This window comes from Heterocephalus glaber, unplaced genomic scaffold (assembly GCF_053883595.1).
Source record: "Heterocephalus glaber isolate CG9 unplaced genomic scaffold, H.glaber_assembly_v1.0 deba00001428, whole genome shotgun sequence".
Classification (NCBI taxonomy): domain Eukaryota; kingdom Metazoa; phylum Chordata; class Mammalia; order Rodentia; family Bathyergidae; genus Heterocephalus; species Heterocephalus glaber.
The window spans coordinates 28643425-28669883 of NW_028258293.1; the positions used below are offsets into that span (position 1 = coordinate 28643425).

At 40.9% G+C, this 26459-nt stretch overlaps 1 protein-coding gene across 8 annotated transcripts in view; it reads right to left on the reverse strand.

The window, feature by feature from the left end:
- C2cd3 (C2 domain containing 3 centriole elongation regulator) overlaps window positions 1-26459 on the reverse strand; it is a 136344-nt gene that overhangs the window by 9295 nt on the left and 100590 nt on the right. For 4 of the 8 annotated variants that reach the window (XM_087211322.1, XM_021243316.2, XM_087211324.1 and 1 more), the window contains 7 exons: window positions 23494-23632; window positions 20109-20173; window positions 16824-17029; window positions 15546-15679; window positions 13482-13643; window positions 9089-9309; window positions 3724-4636 (listed from right to left, as the gene is read on the reverse strand). In XM_087211322.1, the coding sequence (XP_087067448.1) occupies window positions 3724-4636; window positions 9089-9309; window positions 13482-13643; window positions 15546-15679; window positions 16824-17029; window positions 20109-20173; window positions 23494-23632 (1840 nt within the window). The other 4 variants (XM_087211326.1, XM_021243320.2, XM_087211321.1 and 1 more) reach the window with 3 other exon arrangements.

The following is a 26459-nucleotide window of genomic DNA, read 5'->3' on the forward strand; positions in this document are numbered from 1 at the left end:
CCATGTCCTCAGTGTTTCTCTGCTTGGCTCAGCTACTGTGTGGCTCTGCTTTGCTCTACCTGCCTCTTACATACTAGTGACCCTCAGGGCTCCGTCTGTGTGTTCTACCTTTCCCTGGTCTTCCTGCTGCCCTCATCAATTTCTTTCAATTTCTAGAGACGTTCACCTTTATATCCAATCCCATGCCAGAATGCCAGGCCTTATCTTCTCCTGGATGTCCTGTAGGCATTTGTCTAAAATAGAAATCAGCATCTTCCCCCAAACCCATCTCTTTATGTGCTGTTCCCTATCTGGTAAATGACAACACCAGGATAGTAACTTGTGACAGAAATTTCTAAATTATACTTTGTATTTCTCTCCTTCTCATCCCCTGCCCTTCCTCCTCATACAGAACTCTGAGCTTTAGGTCAGACTTTCTCCATCTCTTGTTAGTGCATGTTCCTTGGGTGGTCTTGCTTCCAGTCTCCCTGTTCTAATCTGCTTCTACAAGGACATGGGTGACCTAATGTATAAATCTGACCACATCATACTCTTTTTTTTTGGTACTGGGGATTGAACTCGGGACCTTGCATTTACAAGGCAGGCGCCGGAACCACTGAGCTAAATCCCCAGCCCAACATCATACTCTTAACAGATAACATTTGCCAAACACTGTGTACCAGGAACTGGGCTAGGTAGTTTGCATTATTAATTTTTGCAACCCTATAAGTACTTTTGCTTCCATCTTATAGATGGAGAAACTGATGTTTGCTTGTAGGATAGAGCCTAGGGATCTTGGCCGGGTCTAAAAAGCTAAGATCCAGAGCCTGTATCCTCTCTCACCATTTTACTTAGCCCTGGGCTCCAGCAGCAGTAAATTGGTGCTCACGGGCCAGGCTCTTTTGCCTGGCCAGCCCCCTGCACACCGAGTTTGCCCTGGCTAGAACTACCCTTGGCTCTGCCTACATAATGCCTGTTTATCTTGAAGGTGTAGTTCTCAAGTCTTTCTTACTGGGGTAATTCCAAGTAGAGTTATGGCAGCTTCCTACCATTGCTCCCATTCTTACCGTAGGACTTAGAACAATAAACTGTAACTACCTGTTTACTTGATTGGCTCCTACCAGGTAACAGGAACTTGAGGTAAAGTCTGATTCAGATCTGTTCTTAGTACTGAGCATAAAGCCTGGCTATATTTATTTTCTGAAAGAATAGTTAGGAAGGCCTAACTCTAGGGGCCTGGGCACATGTGGCAGTCCCTATTTTGAAAACAACTAAACTGATTCTGAGGGCAGCAACATCAGGAAGCAGGATGAGCGAAGCCAGGGAAGAGTTTCACCAGAGGTCATCTGTTTTGAATCCTCAGCCCCAGGCTACCTACATGTAACGCTTTTTCCTGAGCTTATTCTCTCATACTTCTTTTCTCTGACCTGTATCAGGAGTCACATCTGTGTGATGTATATAAATTTTTTTACCCATTTGATTTTCTCAATATTTTTGTGAAACTGAGATTGTTCAGTTTAATTTGTATTTACTGACTCCTACTCTGTGCAATGCCAGGTGAAGGGAACACAAAAAGATAAGGTTGCTGTTTTGGGGAACTGAGAGTCTCATGGGTAAGGAATTACTGCTTCAATCTTACATGAGAAGAAACAGGCTCAGAAAACCTAAGTCTGAAGTCACATAAATGAGATATTGGATCTAGAAGAGTTAAAGGTGGGTCCCCACTAGCATCCAGTGGAGGACATTCTTGAGTCAGTAAAGCGGCTCGCTTCACCTAACAGCCACAAGATCCCTCTTGCTTGTGGGAACACCCCGTGAGCTGTCTGGATCAGCTGGGCAGTACAGATGTGAAGATCCTATGGTCCCTAGTAGTGTCCTTTTCCTATAACATGCCAGTCTGTGTTTCAAAGGAGGGAAAGGGGAATGTCAGAGGCCCTTTCTTCCCACCAACAGTACCATTCTGGAGGTCAGGAAAATCCATCTCAAGGCTGCCCACTTCTTGGCTTCATCACTTGTTTTTAAAAATTATTATTTTTTGCGCTAGGGATTGAACCCAGGTCTTCATACTGAGCTATATTCCCAGCCTCCTCCCTCAAATTCTTTAAATTTATTCAGTTTTTGTTTGTTTGTTGAGACAGGGTCTAGCTATGTAGTTCAGGCAGGTCTTGAACTCACTATGGAGCCCAGGCTGGCCTTGAACTTGCAAAGATCTTCAGATTACAGGCATGCAACTCCATGCCTGGCTTTTTTTTTTTTTTTTGAGATACGGTCTCACTAAATTACTAAATTACTCAGGCCAGGCATGCAGCAGCACACAGGCAGAACCTTTCGAAATCCCCCTGTGGACATTAATCTTACCTTTCCCTAAACCCTGGCGGGTCTCTCTCTACCACACCCTGGCAGATGCTGGCCCTACTCCCCTGCTAGGACAGGCCTCTGGCCCACCTCCTCCCCAGCTGTCTCTGGCTGACTCCTACTCATCCCCATCAACATACCTTCCCCAGCCTCGAAATCTGCAGCTCCCTCCATCTCCCTCACCAGCCTCTGTACCATCTTTTGCCTCTCTCTGGACTTGTACACCCTTCTTGATATTCCCATTGCCCTCCAGGTACCCATCACTTGTTTTTTTTTAAAAAATTTGTCTTAGGAAAGTCACTATAATGCTAAGCCTCAGTTTCCTTACATGCAAAATAAATGATACCTCCTTGAAAGACTTGTGATGACTACATGAAAAGTGTGAAGTGCATGGAACATAGTAAATGCTCCATCAATGCTAGTGCTCTTCTTTCTCCCTCTGTCTATACTTTTATTTTCTCTTTTTTTTGGGGGGTGGGGTACTGTGGACTGAACTCAGGATTCCACCACTGAGCTACAGCCTCATCCACTTTTTTTTTTTTGACACAGGGTCTTATCTTGCTATTCCATGTAGCCTAGGCTGGCCTCCAACTCCTTGTGATCCTCCTGCCTCAGCCTCTCAAGGGCTGGGATTACAGGTGTGTACCTCCAAGCCCAGTCCCACCAACTGTTGTTTTTTGAGACAGGATCTTGCTAAATTGCCCAGGTTGGCCCCAAATCTGCAATCTTCCCACTTCAGTTTCCCGAGTAGCTGGGATTACAAAGATGTGCCACTCTACCTGGCTTTGTTGTTGTTGTTGCTGTTGCCATGCTGAGGGTTGAACCCAGGGCCTCACACAAGCCTGACAAGTTCTCTACCACAGACTTTTACCCCCAGCCATACCTTCCACTTCTATTTTAACTGAAACCCCAAGCCTTGCTTCCACGTGGCAAACTACCCCCTAGATGAGTGATGGCAAACCTTTTACAGACAAATGCCCAAATACAATCTAAAACCCACTTATTAATTGTAAAGTGCCAACACTGCAATTAAACCTGGATATTGAGGTTTTACATTAATTTACATTAATATCTTGTCTTAAAAGAAAAATAACACATATGCCACAGGTTCGCCACCACTGCTCTAGATGAATTGGATAAATCAGATAGACAAGCTTATGAATGTGCTACCAACACGTAAGCCTAGTTCAAAGTGTCCTACAGAGGGCTGGTGTCAACTAGACCTATAGCACCTATCATGTAGATGAGTGTTCTGAAGGAAGACTCCCCAAGTCCCACATACATTCCATGAGGGTGGCCACTGCTCAAGCATTTGGCTAATCTAACATTAACATCCAAAATGCCTGAAGATGTCTTAAGGGGCCACTTGGGGGAAACATCAAAGGATACAGGAGGCTCTGCCTTGCAGATACCTCTGATTCAGTTGTCACCTGCTTCTGCCTGATGTTAGGGGGCTCCCTGGGTGGCTTTTTATGGTTTTCTCTTTTTCTTTGGGAGGCCAGATGTTGAGAGAATTTCTCAGTGCTATCAGCAGAGTCACTGAGCTCACTGGAGGCAGCTTCACTGTCAACCTGAGGTTCTGGCTTTGGCTTCTTGTCTTGATCAGCTCGTGATGAATTCCACCCAATAAAAGTATTGGCCCGCTGGATTCCCGAGTGTGGAAGGTGTGTGCTAGGCTTAGGGTTGGTTGAGGCAGGCTCTCCAACCCTGACCTTAGAGGCCCCACCCTCACAAGCAACAAGGCTAGGAGCACCCTGCCTAGGTAGGAGGGAGTTGACAGCCATTTTTGGGCTGGACAGAAAGGTACTTCTGCCCCTGAGCTTCTCTTTGGGTGAAGGTCCTGGAGAAAGAGAGGAGAGACCTCTCTGCTCCTCGTCAGGCTGAGGGCTGATGACCTCACTTGTGTCTGACATGAAACTGGACCAAGGGCTAGTTTTGTCTGTCACAGTGGTGATCTCATTTAGGGTCCTGGGCTCAATGATGTCTTCTTCATAGTCCTCATCACTGTAGGCAGGACCCGCCTCAGTTTCCTCACTGCTCTGCATTCTTGTAACAGGTACTGTGTGTCCCAGGGGCTCATGGAGCATTCCTCCTCCATTAGAAGTCTCCTCAAGAGCAGGAGGAGGTGGGGAATTTGTGCCCTCCTCTGCAGCTCTTGCCAGTGGCACATCTGGAGTTGTGCTCCGTTCTTGCATGGCCTCTGTATCCTGAGCATCTGGGAGGGTGGTGACCTCTTGGCTTCTACTCCTTGCTTGATGAGAAGTCAAAGCTGCTTGAGAATTCCTGGTGATTGTCTGGAGATCTGAACAGCAACAGATATCATTCTTACTAAAAGCCAGGGCCACAGACCACTCAAGGTTTCCACACTGGTCTCTCTAGCAATCAGACTTTGAACAAACAGTTATTTCACTTGAGTCAGTGAAACTATATTCAGGGAAGTACAATTTCTTTTACTTTATTCTAACAGCAGAGGACCAAAATCTAATCTATTAATAGCTGTGGATGCATCTGTGGAAATACTCTCAGAGACTATATGCTCATGCTCAGGAATTCTTGGGAGCTGAGAGTCCTGGTGGGCATTTTCATGCTGCCATTTACTTCAGTAATTACCTATATTAAAAACCAAAACGAGAGTCCACTTATTTACCTATTTGATGACAGTTATTAAAGCTATTTTACTTGGAAAGTAAAATAATAAAATATGTACCACCAGCAAGGTGTGTTGGAAAGGGCACATACGTTGGCACTAGTCAGTCTTAGTTTCAAATCTCTACTGTCACTTGTGAATTTCATAGTCATGACTTACCTTCCCTCTCTAAGCCTTTTTTTGGGGGCAGTACTGGGGAATGAACCCAGAGCCTAAGCTTGCTAGGCAAGTGTTCTACCACTGACCTATACTCCCAGCCCTTTTATTTTTCATTTTTTTGGTACTGGGGATCAAACTCAGGACCTTGTGCTTTCGAGGCAGGCACAATGCCATTGAGCTAAATTCCTGACCCTCCCAGCCCTTTTAAAAATTTTGTTTGAGACAGGATCTCACTAAGATGCCCAGGTTGGCCTTGAGCTTGCAGTCCTCCTGCCTCAGATCCCAACTAGTTGGTATTATGGAGTTCAGCATTAACTTTTTTATCTATAAAGTGTGATTAACATCACCCATTCTGAAGAAAGTGTTCAAATGCGAAGGGGAATGAGGGAGGAGGGTGGGAGAAAGGAAGGAAGGGACATGAAAAAAAATGAAAAGAGAAGGAAAAAATAGAAACAAAGCTTTTGTACATAGGGAGGGAAGGGGGTTTAGGGGGAAATGGGATAAAATAAAATAAAATAAAATATTTAAAAAATCACCCATTGTATAGGTTGCAGTACAGAATATGTGAGACAAATGGGAATAATTACGTGGTGTATGTACAGACACTTAATAAACAGAGGTTACTAGCCATCTCAAATAATTTTTTGGATGAAATTGGACTGAATAAATTAGCAAGCAATCTGGACATGGTGGCACATGCCTGTAGTCCTAACTACTCAAGAAGCTGAGGCAGGAGGATTGAGTCGAGGAGTTTGGGGCCAGCCCAGGTAACACAGTGAGATCTTGTCTCTTTTTAAAAAATTGGTATATGTTTGCAATGTATACTATTTATTCTCATCTTGGTGAATTAATACATATACATATCACATCTTGATCATTTTACTTTACCTTCCCCCCAACCTGCCCTTCTCCGTCCTCCTTTGCCCAGATCTCATCTCCACAAAGTCTACCTCCTGTTTCTTACCATCTCTTTTTTCACTCTTTATTTATATTTTAGGGTTTCTCATATAAGAGAAATCATGAGATATTTATCCTTCTATATCTGATTTATTTCATATTTTACTTAATGCTAAGAGATCCTGTCTCATAAATAGCAAATGACATGTTTGCATGTTTTTTTTTTTTTTTTTTTTTTTGAGACAGAGTTTTGCTATGTAGATCAGGCTATTTTCAAACTTGCTATGTAGGGCCAGGGATTTAGCTCAGTGGTTCCGCCGCCTGCCTTGCAAGCAGAAGGACAGGAGTTCGATCCCTGGTACCAAAAAAAACCAAAAACCAAAAAACAAACAAACTTGCTGTGTAGTTGAGGCTAGTCTCGAACTTGCAGTCTTCCCTTGCATGCACTACTGCATCTAGTTGTTTACAAGATTCTTGAGAGGAAAAAATTTCAGTAGAGGTAAATTTGACTCATGGGGGTAAGGGGCCATCCCTCCTTCACCTAACAGAGGGCTCAGCCTACAGGATGTACTAGCTATTTAATATACTGAGGATGTTTAAGACTCAAAGGAGAGTGAGTAGATATATGAAAACAGAATATTTCTACTAAAAACAAGAATAGGCACCAGGAAGCAGGTTTAGTTGATCCTGGTTCTCTGGCCTGAACTATCATTTTTGTCTTGGGACAGTTCTTGCTTTGTTTTGTTTTGAGACAGGGTCTTGCTACATAGCCCACGCTGGCCTTAAACACATGATCTTTCTGCCTCAGCCTTCTGAGTTATGGCATTACAGGTATGCACTACCATGCCCAGCTTAGTCTTCTTCTTTTTTTTTTTTTGTACCAGGGATTGAACTCAGAACCTTGCACTTGCAAGGCAGGTGTGGTGCCACTGAGCTAAATCCCCAGCTCCAGTCTTCCTGCTTTTTATAAACCATCCCATCCTTTAGGGCCCTATTCTAATGATGGCGAACCTTTTAGAGCTTTCAATGATAACAAACAGCCCGCTGTGGCACGTGTGCCATAGGCTTGCTACCACTGTCCTATTCTATTGCATCTCCTTCAAGAAGCCTCCCTGGGCAGTATTACACTATAAGGAAGCACTTAAGAACATGCTACTGTGTAGTGGTCTGTACGTCTAACTTATGTTGTGTCTCTAGGGACTATCAGAGGTTCTGGCACACAAATGTGGCATAAATAAAATCCCACTCAGTGACTCTTAAATTTTACCCATATCCACCTATATATCTAAGAATTTCTTCAAAAAAGTCTAGGAGCTGGATGTGGTGGTACACACCTATAATCCCAGCACTTGGGAGGCTGAGGCAGGAGGATCGCTGTGAATTTGAGGCCAGCCTGGGGTACACAGTGAGTTTAAGGCCAGCCTGAACTACATAGCTGTCTAAAAAAAAAAAAAAAATTAATAAATAAATAAAAAGGTTTACAAGGCATGATGGAGTAGAGGTGGGTTGTTATTAATTTTCTTTTAACCTGGTTCCCCTGATTTAAACATCTCATTTCAGATTCATCCTGTCCTTGTGAAAATCAGCTCTCATTCTGCCATCCCTTTGCTGAGAACTCCCCCTGCTCCCTCACTTCCTTCTGTGGTGTGGGGGACTGAACTCAGGACCTTACATGCATGTACACCCTCAGTTCCCCCATTTTCTTTTGGATAAGCATTAAACTTACAAGTTGGGCCTCAAGGGCTTCCAGCTTTAATCCTTCAATTCTCTTCTCTGACTTCTTTTAATATATCCCTTTAAAGTGGTTCCCTTATTTGCTTCCATCTCTTTCTCAAACAAGCCTTCCTTCTGTTTTGCTCTCATGCTTTCTTTCTTGGGAGAACTATCTTTGCCTATCATGGTACGTCCCCCCGCTCCCACCTTTAAACAGAAAATTGAATTCACTCATCCCAATGTAGAATCTATGTTTTCTTTGAGCAAAAATGATGCCAAGTGAATCCTTCCTAAAGCTTGCCTGATAAAGATTTCCAGGTCTTAACCCTGGATCCTGACTCAAAATGATGGCACAAGACCTGAGAATCTGCATTTCAAAATAAGCGCCCCAGTAATTCTTATGTTCAGGCAAGTTTGGGAAACAGTCGCTCTGGAGGTCTCAGTCTTGGCCACACACTAGAATTACTGAGGGGTGTGTGTTAATAAACAACACCGATGTGTGGGTTCCAGCCTCAGAGATTCTGTTGCCCTGTGGTGCAGCCAGGGCAGATGGATTTTTATAACCCTCTTGATAATTCCAACCTGCAGCCAAAGTGAGAATCACTTTTCTGAGGGGTTTTTCAAAAGGTGGACTATGAACTCCCAACATCCAGAACCAGCTAGGGTGCTTACTAAGATACAGATTTCTGGGTTTTGAAACTTAGAATTTAACCAGTTTGTAGTTGATTTTTCTGAAAAATTATTGGCACAGGTTTAAGAACTGGTAGAAACAACTCATCTAACCCACTCTTCTCTTTTTTTTGGTTGGGGAAACAAAAGCTCAAGAAGTGAAAAGAGATGCTCAGGGTCATACAGCAAGTCTATCCAGAAACCTACCAAGGCCCTGCATCTTCTGCCTGTAGTTCAATGCTCTTTCCACTGCTGCATGCTCCTGTGCCATACCAATATGTCTCTTTTTAGTATATGTGCTGCCGAAGCGAGCACAATATGTCTCTTTTTAAAAAAGGAAGATAGGTCAGGTGTGGTGGTGTGTGCCTGCAATCCCAGCACTTGGGAGGCTGAGGCAGGAGGATCACTGTGAGTTTGAGACCAGCCTGGGCAACACAGTGAGTTGAAGGCCAGCCTGAAGTACAAAGCAAGGGCTGGGGATGTAGCTCAGTGGTTCCATGCCTGCCCAGCAAGCTCAAGGTCCTGAGTTCAATTTCCGGTACCAAAAAAACCAAAACAAAACAAAAAAAGACTATATAGTGAGACCCTGTCTCAAAAAACGAAAGATGTGAAAACTGTTGATCAATCTGTTAGAGAGGCTTACCTGAAGCAGACACAAATGAGCCATACCTGAAATTAAGGAGCTGATTTGCAACACCAGGTTACTGGATTTCTCCAGAATGCACTGGTTCTGAGGGTCTAGGCTGCTGACTCCTGGCCCAGACTGGTCCCTGTGGTTCTCCTGGCACTGAAAGATGGCAGTATTAGTGTGAGGGCTGAGAGGCAGGAAAGGCTTGGTGAGCTTTTGGCTGAAATACTGCTGGATCTCATCTAGCTCACTCAGATTCTTCCTGGAAAAAAAAAGCGGGGAGGGAGATAACAAAAGGGTCATTCATGGAGAGCACAAGAATTCACAAGACTCTTTTGTGTAACACTTGAGCCAGAACCTTAAAACCTCTCACTTGGTCTATTTTGGCGTAAAAAATTTTATTGGTACATTTTAGATATACCTAATGATAACATTCATCATAGGGAATTTGTACCTGTAGATAATGTATTTCTTGCTTCTTCCTTTTTGCCCATTCCTTTTCCCTCCCTTCAACCTCTCTTCCTGTCCTTGTTTGTTTTTGGTACTGGGAATCACCTGTGCTTTCGAGGCAGGTGCTGGAACCACTGAGCTAAATCCCCGGCTCTTCCTGTCCTTATTTACAAAACCTTTGTTTCTATTTTTTTCTTCTATTCTCTTTTTTTCCCCTGTTCTTCTTTCCCCCTCTTCCCCCTCTCTTGTTCCCCTTCTCATTTGAACATTTCTTCCCATTTTCCAATGTCTATTATACATTTTGGTCCTTATTTCCACTTTTGGTTCCTCACACCAGAGAAGCAATATGGTATTTACACGTGTGTCCGATTTATTTCACTAAGAGTATGGTCTCAAGGTGCATCCACTTAGCTAGAACTGTCTCAAGCTTAGTCACTTGGTCTATTTATAGAGCTCTTTCTCTCCAACCTACCATTCATCCTTTACCTCTCTGACTACAATTCTGTGCCAACAGCAATTTTGTCCCCTCCCTGCCTAATGTGGTTCCTCTTCTAATGTCTAGCAAAAAAGCAACCTTTTTATAAGGAATCATTCTTGACTACCCTTGAAGTCCTCACTTCTTACTCTCACAGAATAAAAGCCCTAATCCAAAGTAACACTGTCCTTTGCTAACCATTCCCAATTCTTCTAGCAAGACCTCTTCTAACCAGCCCTCCCTGATCCTCTAAATTGGTTCAGGGAGCCAGGAATGGTGGTGCATGCCTACAATCCCAGCACTTGGGAGGCTGAGGCAGGAGGATCACCCCAAGTTTGAGGCCAGCCTGGGCTACATAGTGAATTCAAGGGCAGTCTGAACTACATAGTGAGACTTTGCCTGAAGAAGAAAAAAAACTGGTCAGGGATTCCACCTGTGGCTCCACAGTTCTTTCTGTACTCTTCAATTGCATAACTTTTTAATTTCATATAAATTTCCCCTCGTTTACTATGATCTCTATGATGTTCTAGCATAGTGCTCAGCACAAAATAAATGAATGCTGATTGCATAAGTGGATATGAATAAGTGCCCTTATTTTTAAAAAAAATTTTAAAAAGTTAAAAATTTGTTCTAAATAAGTGCTTTTAAAGATCTTCAATGGAGCTGCATATATTTTCACCACTCTCCAATGAGAAGTTACACTAACTTTCAGCTGGATAGGATTGTTTTCAAATATATTTTCCTGTTTAATTCTCAGCCAACCATTTGAGATCAGTAATTATTAAAAGAATTTGATGTTCAAAGAATTCAAGTGATTTGTCCAGGATAAGGACAATATATTCAGAAATTGCAGCTCCAAGTCTTGCACTTTTCCCCGTGATAACAGATGGGCTCTGTCCCAGGTGGGGCCACTCTTTCCTTACACTTCTGCTGATACTGATTCCTGAGTTCAAGCTACTCTCTGTCGTATCTGTTCTTTCCATTCATGTTTGTGCTCATTTTTCTCCTTTTCAAAGGTCATAAGCCCAGATCTTTTGGTCACCTCTCCCTTAAGTTTACTCCTTCACAGCATTTTTACCCCATATTGTCTTAGATTTCCCCTTAAGTTTTTCATTATTTCTTTTTCTTTTTCTTTTTTTGGTACCGGGGATTGAACTCGGGGAACCACTGAGCTAAATCCTGGGCCCTTCATTATTTCTTAATTTGGTTTCTCTAACTGGCCATAAACATCTGGGAATAGAAGATAATATTGTAAACATCTCTATTTTTCTAGTACATTTAATGTGTCTGGTACAAATAGCACAACACAGACACTAAATTCCTGTGAAGAGAACTGGAAGTCTTTTTGTCCTTTTGTCAGGAATGGTCTGTATGTCTTAGAATCAAATTCAAATAAAAGCAGAGAAAAGAGTTCATCTTCATTCTATCACCAGAGGTTCTATCAAGTAACACTTAATCATTTAAGTCTCTGTATTCTGATGTATGCCACGTGGACAAATAGTTCAGCAGGACCATGCAAGCAAATGTACACTTGTTGAAGCTTTACAAAATATGCAGGCCCACTGGTCTTGTCAGAGGTTCTAGGTGTAAAACCACAGCCCATCAACTGGCCCACACTAAACTAATTTTCTCTATAGTATAACAAGTTTATTAATACTTGTCCTGCAGGTCTCATAGGATTGCTGTAATTCAAGTGAAGCAAGTTTAAGGGCTCTCTGGTTTTTTTTTTGGTACCAAGGATCGAACTCAGGACCTTGTGCTTTCAAGGCAGGCGGTGGAACTACTGAGCTAAATCCCTGGCCCCTAGGGCTCTCTGTATCAAGAAAATAATGCAAGTTGTCTCATTTCCATTTGGTAGAAGATCCCTCCAGGGCTCTCAAAGCCTAATTCTAGAACTAGGGGCATCAGCATTACATGAGACTGTGTTAGAAATGCAAATTCCCAGTCCTCACCCTACACCTACTAAGTCAGGAATCAGTGTTCTGATAGGCCCTCCATGTGATTTTGATATATGAATTCTGAGAACCACCACTCTAGGACAGTGGTTTTAAACCACTGATGACTTTGCCCCCCAGGGGACATTAGGCAATGTCTGGACACTTTTGGTTGTCACAGCTGGGGGAAAGATGTTACTGGTATAGTGTATAGTGGCCAGGGATGCTAAACATCTTACAATACAACGGCCTTCACCACAAAACATAAAGGGTGTTGAGGTTGACAGAAACTGCACTAAGGTGCAGGAGAGTTATCACCCCATCGAGGGGTCCAAATATATCAACGATCCAATAAAGTACAGCCAAACCATCAATGGTTTTACTTAAACAGCCTGCACCACTAGTATTTTTCCAGGCTAAGGTGAGAATTAGAACATGTTATTTCTTTGCAATGTAAGTTTAGGCACTTTCCCATAGCCCTATTACTTAATCCTTTTAAACATGTCTCAAGCAAAAATGATTTTGCTGATGAGACATAAGTTTTCTTTCCTAAATTTGCATTATGAAAGCAAAGGATAGGTTAATTTTTAACAAATATACAATCTTTTAATTTTTTTCTCACACTTTAAACACTTTCTTTCTTTCCTCCCCATCACTCTTCACTTGAGAATAATTGTTCTAAAAGTCAAACTCTTAGCTTTATATTTAAGGCCCTTTATGATCTGACCCCTTTGGAATTTGCCCTGCTCCTTGTATTATCAGCTTTTTCCTATCTGCACTGGTGTTTCCCCAAATTTGACTTGTTTTATATCTCTGTCCCTTGGCAGTATTCTTTCTGCACAGAAGAATATCCTTCACATTTATTTATCTGTTCCTTTAAAGACCAGTTCAAATGTGACTTCTTCAAATTTTTCCATGTCTAACCCAGAATGTAACTGTCTACTCTTGGCCAGGAAACCTGCAGTTCTTACTACCCTGCATTATAATTATCTGACAGCATGGCTCTCTCTTCCACCGGGAATGGCAGAGCCAGGACTGGAGGTCAAGTCTAACTCTGAAACCAAGTCCTTTCCACTGCACCATACTTCTCCCTAGATAACCTTGAGGCTGATCTTGCTGATCTATAGCAGCACTTTCACTTCTCACAGTGGTTCTATGGCTCAGTGCTAACTAAACTAAGAAAGGGACAGGAGGTGTTAACAGGACAGATGCTGGTGTGGAAGAAGCAAGCCACTGGTTGTGAAGAAAAAGACAGTGGGCAGGATGAGGCTTTGGAAATTGTAAAGAGGCTAAGTAGATGTGAGGATGGTTATTAAGTTTTAGTGAACAAGCTAAAGTTTCTGTATTTATAAGTGGATTGGCAATAGAATTCCCCCAGGAAAGAGTGGATGGCTCTAAACTGAGAGAGATTCATCAATGAGGAATCCTATGAGGCTCCAAGGTCCAAGCCAGCAATGACATGCACAAGTGCCTTTAACTAAACCTCCTGAGCAGGAGTAGCTGATAAAAATGCAGCTTTACACATTGCCCATCCCCTACTGGTTTCCTGTGTCTTTTCTGAGCAGAAGGTCCTACCTTAGAGAAGTCAGAATGGAGGTGTTGGAAGACAAAGGTGACTTGGTGAGTTTGTTGTCACTTGTTGAGACTACCTCTCCCTGCTGCAGGGATTCATGAAATCGGCGGATGTTCTGCATATGCTCTTCATGACGTGATGCTGGGCTTCTTGTGGTACTACTTCTGTCATGAGAAAATGGGAGCAAAATAAATTCCCAGCCATTGGGAAAACTAAAATGGCACTCCAAACCTATTCCCACTATCACAGTTCTGGCTTCATCAACTCTTGCTTGGATTACAAATGTCTCCCAAATAATCTTGCCTTCGATTTTACCCACTCCAATTTTTTTTTTTTTGGTACTCGGGACCTCGCGCTTGCGAGGCAGGCAGCCCACTCCATTTTCTTCCATTCTCCACATTATAGTCTGAATGATTTCTCTAAAACATACACCTAAAATAACAACAATAATATACATGGAGCCCTTATTTTCATGCCAAACCTTGTTATGAGCCTTCAATATGTATTAATCTATTTCATCACCCTCATTCTTTTCTAGCTTTGGTACCAAAAAAAAATCTTTTATGTTGCAATCTGTATCAGTACTTCATTTCTTTTCATAGCTGCATAATATTCTATTGTATGGATATACCACATTTTATCTACTTGTCAGTTAACAGACATATGGGTTGTTTCTACTTTTTGGTTACTGAAATAACGCTCCTACAAACAAACAAAAATATGTATATACATTTCTGTGTGGACATATTTCTTTGGGTATATATCTAGGAGTAGAATTACCGGATCATATAGTTACTTTACCTTTAAACTTTTTTTTTTTTGGTACCAGGGATTGAACTTGGGACCTTGAGCTTGCGAGACAGGTGACAGAAACATTGAGCTAAATCCCCAGCCCCTACCTTTAAACTTTTAAAGAATGGCCAACCCTTTTCCAAAGCAGTTGCACCATCTTACAATCTCATCAGTAATGTATGAGGGTTTCAATTTCTCCACATTCTTAACACTTGTGATATTTGTCATTTTAATTATAGTCACTCTAGTGGATGTGAAGTGGTATTCTCACTGTAATTTTGATTTGTATCTTTTTGTGGGCTTATTGGCTGTTTGTATATCTTCACAGAAATAGATTCAGATTCTTTGCCTATTTTAAAATTGGGTTATTTGCTCTTTTAAGTTTTTATTTGACAATTCTTGTGATCCTCTTGCCTCAGCCTCTTCAGTGCTAGGACTACAGGTATGCTGGGTCATCAATAATTTTTATTTTTATTTTTTTGGTACCAGGGATCGAACTTGGGTCCATGCGCCTGTGCAGCAGGCAGCGAAGCCACTGAATCAATAATTTTTAATAGTGTTAAAGAGTTCCAAAGTAAAAATGTTTCAGATCCACTGTTTTACTAAGATATAACTGATATGGAATAAACTTCATATACTTAAAGTATACAATTCGATGAATTTTAATAACTGTATATATCCAAGGAAACCATTATACCTCAAGATAATAAACATATCTATCATCTCCAAAAGTTTCTCCTTGCCTTTTATAATTCCAGCCTCCTTTGCTCTCTGTTTGTTTTGGTTCCGGGGATCGAACTCAGGACCTTGCACTTACGAGGCAGGTGCAGTGCCACTGAGCTAAATCCCTGGCCCATGAAAGAAGCAATCTTACTTTTAGGGTCTGTCATCTGACAAGAGGGAACATGCTCTAGCCCTGATATCCATCTGCATGTTCATGGCTGGATTCATGAAAAAGATGGTCCAACAGCTTTTTGCAAAGCAACCTGGCATATAGTTTTGGGAGAGGAAAGATAATATATTTCTCAAAAAAGGTTAAAGGGTTCTGAGGATAAGAGAAGAGTGGCCCTGGTACTGAAGTAATCCTTTTGATAGCAGTCAAAATTCTAGTTCCTATCTTATAAAATTTCATTTCCATAGATCTTAAGGTGAGAGATCAACAAAGTTCCTCGCCTGCCTGCAGTTTCTTCCTCTAACAAAGGAAAGAGAAATGATAAGCCAGTCCATAGACTTCTTCTCTTTGAGCCTATTTCTTCCTATTGAGAATTACTCACCTTCCAGGAGAGGAGAAATCAAGGTCCTTTGAAGAGGTGTGAGTAAGCTGGTCTTGAGTGTGTCTTGCAATACAGCTGGGGAACCCAGCATATATATCAGAGGCAGGGAAGGAAAAGGGACTGTACATTGGGATCTGTATAAGTAATAAAAAATGGTACATGAATTACCATAAACCTTTGTGGAACAAAGTATATACATAAATTTGTAAAATTTACTCAGTATAATACCGAGTACTTTGTGTACTCAGTGTGTATGTGTGTCTATAGGTTTTTGTTTTTGTTTTTTCACATAGGGGCTCACTATGTGCAGACTGACTTTGAACTCACTATCTAGTCCAGGCTGGCCTTGAACTTGAAGTGATCTTTCTGCCTCAGCCTTCTGAATGCTGGGATTACAGGTGTGTAATATCACACCTGGCTCACTTTCTGTGTGTTGAACACTGCGCTAAGCAATTTATATTTTCTCATTTAAACTTTATGATGATCTTATGAAGTCAATAGTGCTGTTATCTTTATCTTACAGACTATATTATCCATTTCTTTTTAGTTGCTTTTCTATGTTTATGATTTTATTCCTCCAGCTAGTTTGTAAACTGGCTGAAGATCATCTTATGTTTAGTTTCCATGGGGCTACGACATTTCTTGTCTATGACTACTAGAGTTGAGCTGAAGAAAAGATCTTGCTATGTATAGGGATCAATAAACTCTTGGTCATTTTTTAATGCATTCATCCATTCAATATTGATATCCACTCTATGTCAGACACTGGATCCATGGATGTTTGAAAGAGGTGAATAAAGCAAATCTTTTGCCTCAGTAGAGTTGGGATAATGTGGAAAATTATTCTTTCTTTTATAGTTGAGTTCTTTGAAAGAGTTGTCTTTATTCACCATTGCTAATTCCTCTCTTCCCAGTCTTTTTGTTTTTTTATGAAAGATCAATGATTTTATTGTGACAGAATTTTTTAAAAAAAAACAATGGATATAGCTTCAGATTCTACGCTGCAACTAACCTTGTTTTATTTAAAAATGATATGTAATTCATGTATTATTACATTTACCCCTTAAAAATGTTTTATTCATGGTTTTCAGGCTATTCACTGTTCTGCAACTACTATTATCTAATTCCAGAACTTTTTCATCACCCCCCAAAATTAAACAGATTGTTAGGAGACGCCAATCCATATATAATGTGTTCTGTAAGATCAAAAGTACCTCAAAATGTAAAGAATCTTTGTGCAGGTTTTGCTCAGCAGAACCCTTCTAAATTAGCACATACCAGTGATGCTTGGGTCTCCATCCCACGTCTTGCTTGCCTCTCTTCTTTGAAGTGTATCAAACTCTCCAGAGGGGAGATGGCAACTTTTATTTGCCCTTGGCACTCTCCACTGAAATCGGTAATGTTGTACCAGCCACAGATAAACTGGAAGCCAGAGAGCAGCGGGGAGAGATCCACTGAGGCAAAACCAATCACTCTCTCCTCATCTGTGGGGAAAGAGAAGAGCTGGGCAATGTGGCTGGACATATCCCGCACAGAGAAGCTGATTCAGGTGACTGGGGGAGTTTGGTGACTCCAAATCCATAACAGAAGATGATAATGAGTTTGAGAGAGCTACCAGTGGCTGCTAGAGTTCCCTTTCTGTATGTCAGGGAAGAGCTGGCAGGGTTGAACCCTGTCCTTTTGATACAGGCAACTAGTAAACATCCTTGAATTTAATAAACACTTGCTCTTATCCCTAGGTTTATGCCTCAGTTTCCCTCAGGGCAATAAATCTTAGGATACATTTGCATTTTCCTATTTATACTTGTCTGTTATTGGCAAATTTTCTAAGACATTCATGTACATTACATTTAATTAAGAACAAACTAACACAAATGAGAAAAGAAAACAAATAATCCCTTGGAATACCAGGACAGGGTACTATATTTACTATATTCCCTCTGACTACAGAATGTCCTACTCCTTCATATCCCAGGTAAGGTATGGTCTAGAAAGCTTTCTCTGATATTGTAAGTCTAGGTTAGATGTCATCTACCAGAATGCCCTGTACTGTTAATCATATTATAATGTAAGTATTTTGTGTCCCCCACTGGCTATAAGCTCTGCAAGGAGAGGACTATATCTGTTTTATATTACTTTTGTAACCCTGGCACTTAGTGACTGGCAGAGAGCATACTTTCTGTAATATGTGTGCTGAATCTGTGTGGAAAGGGTGGAGTTAAGAGGAAAAAGATATCTACATATACTGAGAGATAGAATTAGATGAATATTGGTTACCTTGGTCTAGGGATTTTTCTCACTTCTATTTAAAATAGCATCTTACAGGACCCCTTAGGGGTCTTGAATATAGGAAATGTATTTTGTTCTCTATACCCCCAAAATCCTAGCAAAACAGGAAAAAATAATAAAAATAGCTTTTTTTTTTGGTACCAGGGATCGAACTCGGATCCTTGCACTTGCAAGGCAGGCGGCAGAACCACTGAGCTAAATCCCCGGCCCTAAAAATAGCTTTATTAAGCAACAACTACGTGGCAAGTACTTTATATTATTTCTGATCCTCATAAAACCCTAGAAAGTCAAGTACTATTATCTTAATTTTATAAATAAGAAAAGAAATGTAAGAAGAGAGAGATAAAATTATCTACTTTACATCACACAGTAAACGGTAGTATAAAAAGATTTGACTCAGATCTCCCCAGGACCATAGCTTATTCCTTTTTTTTTTTTTTCTGCAATTGAATTGAGATAAACTCTGGTCTGCTCAACAATTTCTATAGTAATTTAGATAAAAGAAAGCAAGAGGGGTGGGGATTTAGCTTAGTGGTGCCACCACCTGCCTTGAAGGCACAAGGTCCTGGGTTCCATCTCCAGTACACCCGCCCCCCGCCAAAGAAAGCAAGAGAGGAAAGAGAGCTCTTTTGTGAAGCTTAGCTAGATTATAGCAGGAATTCCTTGTGTTGATACATAGAAAATTGATTTCTGGTCAGTTCCTCTACATTGATCAGGTTGGTAGTGGGCAAAGCATGAAGGAACTAATCATCAGAGTAAGGTTCACACCAGCTTTCACAAACAGTGGCCCAGGCAGAAAGATAAGTCAACTTTCTTTATACTCTGATTACTCTCTGGGGATTTTTGGGCTTTGTAGTCAATAATGAAATAGCACTGGAAACAAAATATCACTCTGTAGGTGACTTAAAACCACCAAAGATTTCAAAACCAACCCCAGCAGGAAAAATAAAGAAGCTAAATTTACAGAGCAATTTAATGAGATGAAATTTATCAAGCTATGAACAACCGGATGTCCCCATCACCTCATATTTCTGGGTCATCTGATCTTGCTAGCACAGTGAAGTACAAGCAGTGAAGGCTGTACAGTCAGTCAAAACTGGGCTAAAATCATGGCTCCGTCAATTAAAAGGTCTACAACCTTTGTCAGGCCACTAAACTTCCTTATGTCTATATCTACAAAATCAGACTAATTCTATTTTTTAACATTACAGGATTAGAGCTGTTTATCAAGCTCTCAGCACAATGACATTCACTAATAAAAACAATAAAAATTGACAGAGTATTTATTGTCAGGCTTTTATTTATTTCTCTCAGAACCCTATGAGATAGGTATTGTTATTATCCCTACTTTATGGCTATGGAAACTGAAGCACAGAGAAGTTAAGTTGATCACTCAAGGTCACCTCACTACAGTAAGGGGCAGAAATGGCATTTGAATCTAAAGAATTTGGCTTTGGAGGCAATATTCTTAACATTGCTGGGTTATGCCTATTAACATGTTCCCGCCAGCTCGAACCAATGATGGTACATGTCATGACTGTCCCATCATGCTGCTAGGGCACTGGTGGTAGAAGCAGTACAATTATGCATGGGACAGTCATGCATGTACCACTGGTGCTTCAAGCTGCTTGGCAGCGAGACATATGAGTTACGGCCCCATCATGAATGCGTTAATAAATTGTAGTTAAGTAAAACTGGGTTCAATGATCATGATGTCAATACCTCCCTCTGACAGAGGTTCTTAAAACAAGGAAGGAGAGGGCCGGGGATTTAGCTCAGTGGTTCCGCTGCCTGCCTCACAAGTGCAAAGTCCCGAGTTCGATCCCCAGTACCCCCAAAAAAAGCACACACAAAAAAAACAAACAAAAAAGAAAACAAGGAAGGAGAACCTGTCAGACCTTGTCTTGTACCTGAAAATGCTGGGGACTTGCTTTAGAAGCTAGAGTAGGCAGAAGACCTAATATCAAAGTGTAGAAAAAACACTTGTGTGTGGCATGCTGTAGATTATGGTTACTGATAGATAAAATTCGAAGGGTACAAATATACTTGGATTTCTGCACTAAGCAGGCAAACAAAAGATCATTTCTAAGTACTTAAATTCTATAGGAGAACAATGAGGCTTTCTGTGGGATTTTTTACCACACATATGCATTCCTAGTACCATCAGTGCCATGGTTTCACGTAGTCAAAAAAAGAAAAAAAATTGACATATTATCAATAGGATGTGAGTTTATTTTTACAACCTGATAAATATTTGAACAACAAAGTTCATACCTCCTTTATGCCAGACTTTGAAGACCAGAGTTTGCTGTGGGTCCAGAAGAAGCTCTTTTGATAGCCTATTAAGATAGACAATTACCACAAATTAACTGTGTGGGAATCTTCTTTAGTATGAAACAAGATTTGAAGACACACTGTAGCTTACCAACATTACTTCACTTCATCTTCACAAAAACCATTCTACAACATACTTTTTATTTTTTGGTACTGGGGATCGAACTCGGGACCTTGAGCTTGCGAGGCAGGCAGCGGAACCACTGAGCTAAATCCCCAGCCCAACATACTTTTATCTTCACAGTCAACAGAAAGGGATGGCAGTTCAGAGGTGAAGTAATTTGCCAGGACCCCTGGTGAGGGCACTTCCCCTTGCCACTGTAGAATCTCCCATGTCCAGTCTCTGTTTCTCTAAAGACAGAGAAGGGAGCATAGGAAGGGAGTTTCTCAATATGCAACGACAGCTCGATTGGGGTGGGTAAGGATTCTTTTTATGCCTTCAGATAGGGGAATGGTGATAAGGGAGAAGGCAAAAAGAACATTTATTGAGTGACTACCTTGGGTCAGGGGTAGTGTCAAATGTCTCATGTATATTTGATCTGCACAAAAGCCTGCGATATGGGAATCATCACCCCTATTTTACAGATTATGGACCTAGTAGAATCAGAGATGTAAAGTGATTTGCTTAAGGTTACATAAGAGAAACTGGTGGGGCTGGGTTTTGACTCCTGGTTTGCCTGATTCCAATGCTACACAGTACAGAAGCAAGGCAACAAAATAAGAAAGTGCCCAGTTTTCCTAATAAAGAAGTTGAAGTGTAAATCACTGAGCACCTTGAATACATTCTGTAAGAAGCAAATTATGATTTTTCAATTACAAATTAAATTCTGTAAAGTTCTAAACCAGGTGCCAATCCTCCAGCTGAACAAAATGGAGATCCAGAGAAGACTGAAAGACTTAATTTTGTTTCCTAAACACCACTGGTGATCTTAAGAGAGCCTACTTCAAGATCAACAAGGGGAAGTAAAAATGCTAAGACGTGATAGGCAACAATACCTCAAGATGATTGTAATTATGATGTATTACAGACATATACTGATGAAAGTACATTGAAAAAAGCCAACACAATGGACCGTGCTAAACTGAAACAAACACAGTGTCAGCTGGGAGTCAAAAGATTCACCTTTAAATTCTAGCTCTACTATTAGTACTTGAGTTGACCCTGTGCATGCACTTAGTGTCTTGAAACCCTGGTCCTCCCACCTGTTATATGGGATAATGTTATCTACATACAAGGAGCCAGGAGGATCAGATGAAATAATTTTGTGATGAAAGAATTGTAAATGTACTACTATTCATTTTTCTTTTAACCCTGCCTTTGTTACCAGCGGACTACATAATTTCCCTAGATCACAGCTTCTTCAGCTGTAAAGGTTCTTTCACCAAATTCAAAAAGTTTTATAAATTACATTATGTTGTTTTTGTGATGAAAAATCATCTCTACTTTGAAGCTCAATAATCCCTGACTTCTGGACCAGGTCTTGATATTTTGGATAGCATTCCTTGGCCACCAGCACCAGAATTTCTGTAATTTCCAGTAGCTCACCATTAGGAATTATATTACAAGTTTTCACTCAGACCAGCCTTTCAAATTACACAACACTGAACATGTGAGCAATTGCTGAAACTTAACTAGGTACACAAACATAACTGTATGTGTATTGTGAGAAAATACCATATAGTATGGCTAGTGTTGGTGGGCAAGAATTAAACTTATAAGAGGTAACGCAGTGTAATAACATTAACTATAGTTAGTATTAAGAGCTATATTTTAAATGATGACCAATAACTGAAGAAAAGGAGGACCAACCTTGCATGCCAGTTCTGTGCCATCTCTGCCAGCTCCCTTTTTCTGAGTGGCACTGCAACTTGATTAATAGGATTCTACCTCCTATATTTTAGTCCTCCAAAGGACAGCTGACATTTATATGATGGATATATACTAGGTACGATGAAGCAATTTTCCTAAATTTCATCTCATTTGTACCTATAAAATTATCCCTACTTTATAAATGAGGAATCCAAGCCTTGGAGATATTATTATATAATTTGCTTACATAGCTAATAAAAAGCAGAGATGAGGGCCAGAGATTTAGCTCAGTGGTTCCAGCGCCTGCCTCGCAAGTGCAAGGTCCCGAGTTCGATCCCTGGTACCAAAAAAAACCAAACAAAAAACCCCCAAAAAACCAGAGATGAGATTGGAGGCCAAGTCTTTCTGGTTCAAAGAATAGTCTCTTTCTACTGTACCAGAAGTCTTTTCCAAGGATATATAATCCATAGCCTTTCCTGAGATTAGTCCTCTCTGCCTGGAATACTCTCCCCACTCTTTTTCATTCTTCAGTATTGAGCAGAGGTGACTGTCTTATTGATGAAGCTTATCCTGAACTTCCAGGTTGGTCTAACTAACCCATTTCTTTGAGCTCCACTAGCATCCTTTTTATTTTTTACATACTTGTCATTCTTGATTGTATCCTAATTTTTATTTGTGTTTCTTTCCAAGTAGATCATTAACTCCTCAATAGTAGAAAGTGTTCTGATTTTTTTCGGTTTTTTTGTATTGGGAATTGAATTTAGGGGCACTCTACTACCAAGCAAATCCCTACTCCTTTACTAGTCCATTAAAAATATTTTTATTTTGAGATGGGGGCTTGCTAATTTGCCTAGCCTGATCTTGAACTTGGGATCCTCCTGCCTCAGCCTTCTCTGAGCAGTTGGGATTACAGGCAGGATGCTACTGTGCCTAGTGCAGAGTGGGTTTTTTAAAAACACATGATCTTAGCCAAAAGGCCAAGAAGGGAGAGGTACCAGGAATTGAACTCAGGGCCTCATGCTTGCCAGGCAAGCACTATGCCGCTGAGCTACATCTCTGCCCCCGCCCCCCACACTCCTTTTTTTAAGATGAGGTTTCACTATGTTCTAGTCTGCCCCTGAACTTACTATGTAGCCTAGGCTGGCCTCAAACTCATGATCCTCCTATCAGCCTCCTGGAGTACTGGGGCTATAGGCAGGTACCAACATGCCTGGCTCAAAGAGTATTATCTTAATTATCTTTGCAGTGCCTACAACTGGCAGGGCATATAAAAAGCCACTTCACTGAATAATTTTTGAGCTGTACCAACCAGAATTAAAAACACTGCAACAAACCTTTAAATCACTGATAGCAGTGAATTCATAAGCACTAGGATTAAATGACTGTCTACATAAGGAAAGCATTTTTCCAGTTTTGCTCAAATACTACTGTATCTGTTACACTTTTTGATCTGAGTTCATCTCCTGGAATAAAAAGAAAATTCTGGAAGGGTGATGAACATCAGAAAATACACACCTTGACTGATGTTGAAAGTTCCAGATGGGGGAATCTGTGTTTTCAACCACTTGGGTGTATACAGGAGATGGCTCATCTGCTGTTGCAAAGGATACACAACAACTGGGTATGGGTACTTTCCGCTCGGTCAAGGGGCTCCCTGAAATAGAATATAGTAGAGTGATAACACTTTAGGATATGAAAAAGAACGTCTTTGAAGAAGCCCTCTGTAATACATGTACAGTCAAGACCATTCCTAGCCATTTCCTACTTTCAGGTCTTTGCTCAAGCTATTCCCTATATCTGAAATGTTTCTGGCAACCTTTCTACTACTTTACTCTGTCACTGATCTAGTAAACCACTTCATTCCGCCTCCCCGGGCCTAAGTTTTCTCTTCTGAAATCTGCTCTCAAATTACTTCTCACAATAAAATTCTAATTTTAGATACCAATATCACTCATCTTTTTTTAATACCACTGGCTCACCAGCCCTTGACCTCTAATTTTTATTCTTGAAACTACTATTTGCTAAAGGCCTTGAAACAAAACTACTATTTTCATTTTGGAAGAAAACTGTTCCTGCCCAGAGCGCCAAGGAGGTGAGCCACACAGGTGCCAGCACACCTCCCCCAAGTCCCCCCTGGCTGTGCCGAGCCATTACCTGGATCCATACCACAGAGTTGCAGGGGTCATAAAGGACATTGTTCTGAGCTTGAGAAGATAGAGTAGAAGTGAACAACAGAAAGAGGGCCTCTCTGAGGCCCATTGATGAAAATTAAAGCCCACCTGAAAAGTGAAGAAAATCTCTGCAATAAAGGCACACCAGTTGCCTTTAGTTGGGGGAGCAGCAGTGTGGACCAGAGCAGGCCGGCTGCAAGAAGATTCCAGCTAGGGCTTTGCCTCGACCCCAGAGGCTGGGGCACATTGGCCCAAGTCAAGGGCTCACTTGGAAAGGAGCTGCACAGGCACACAAGCAACAGCCAGAGGTTTTCCCCAATACCATCAGTAAGTGTGCGAGACCCTAGCCAGAAGCTTGCTCACGCAACATAAACTGGGGTGCACAGCCCCCAGCCAAAGGCCCTCCCAGACAACAGCTAATTAGGGGCCCTAGCCAGTGGCACACTTAGACACCATCCCAAGTGTGCACAGGCCCCAGCCAGAAGACCACCCAGACAACAGGTCAGCTCAGGGATCCGGAAGACCACCTTTCTGAACCCAGAAATTAGTGTACTGGTGAGCAGCAGAGAAAAGGCAGCTCTGTGGCTTGCTGAGAATTGAAGACCACTGGGGTAAGCAAAAAGTTGCCCCAACAAAGGCACAGCAGGCTGCATCTGTTGAAATGACAAGACATGTAAACAAGTCTCAAAACCACACTTCCAGATCACCTAAGGCAACTCCAAAGGGAAACGAGATGGAACAATTTGATACTCAACCATCTGGATGACTCCCTGAACTGGCAACAAAAGAGGATCAGAAAAAAATGAAATCAGAAATAATTTCCCAGATAATAGCAGAGGCTGTGCCCATAGTGCAAGACATGATTAATAAATCTAGAGAGGATACAGATAAAAAAATAGAGGATCTGAGGAACATGATGGAATCCCAACATAGGAAACAAATGGAATCCATAAAACAGATACAAACAGATTTCCAGATTAAAAACTCTATTGAAAGTTTACGCAGCAGAATGAACCAATGTGAGGACAGAATTTCAGATATAGAAGATAAGACTGCAATTAGTGACCAGGAAAAGAAAAATTGCTTCAAAATTGTAAGGGACCACGAGAAATCAATCCAGCAGCTGGTAGATGATGCCAAGAAGAATAACATAAGACTGATCAGAGTCAATGAAGAAACGGGAGAGAGTGCAGATGATATAAAAAAACTGTTCACAGAAATGATGGCAGAAAACTTCCCAAGCAGGGGAAAAGAACTTGACATACAGATAAGTGAGCCATACAGGACTCCAACTAGCCTTGATCAAAAAAAATCTACACATAGGCATATAATAGCTAAGATTCCAGAAACCCAACAGAAGAACAAAATTCTACATGCAGTTAGAGAAAAGAAACAAATCACATACAAAGGAAAGCCCATCAGAATCACAGCAGACTTCTTAATGCAAATCCTCAAGGCAAGAAGAGGTTGGAGTGATGTATTCCAAGCCCTAAAGGAAAACAGCCTCCAACCCAGATTGATGCACCCTGCAAAACTATCTTTCAAAACTGATGGAGAAATAAGATACTTTCACGACAAAGAGCACCTTAGGAACTTCCTGAATATCAAACCAGCACTCCAAAAAATTTTAGACAATATCTTAGGAAAAGACAATGAGGATCACAACCCCAGGAAGTCCAGCAGAATGAATCCATCAGGCATGAGAAGAAATTAAATGCAAAGGGGGAGAATACAACAAAAAGAAAAAGTCATGACAATGATAAGTTAATATGTATCAGTTATAATGTTAATGGTCTCAATTCACCAATCAAAAGAAATAGACTGGCAGAATGGGTCAAGAAGCAAGATCCAACAATATGCTGCATACAAGAAATACATTTAATTTAAAAAGAAACTCATAGACTGAAAGTTAAAGGGTGGAAAACAATACTCCATGCAACAGGAACCCGAAAAAAAGCAGGAGTAGCTATCTTCTTTGCAGATCAAGTGGATTTCAAACCAAAATCTGAAACACTTCTGGTCCCAAGAGTTTCAGATAAGGGACAGTCAACCTGTATGTACAAATCTATTGTGAACATGTGTTTTCGTTTCTCTTAAGTAAAAACTTAAGAACAGAACTATTGGTTCTTAACAGTAATACAAGAAATTTCTATATTGTTTTCCAAAATGGTTTTATCATTTTACATTTACATTAGCAGTATTAGAAAGTTCTAACTGGTTCACACCTAAGCTGACATTTATTCTTTTAAACTCTTAACTTAATCTTTCTAATGAGTGTATAATTCATCTCATTATTGTACTGATTAATAT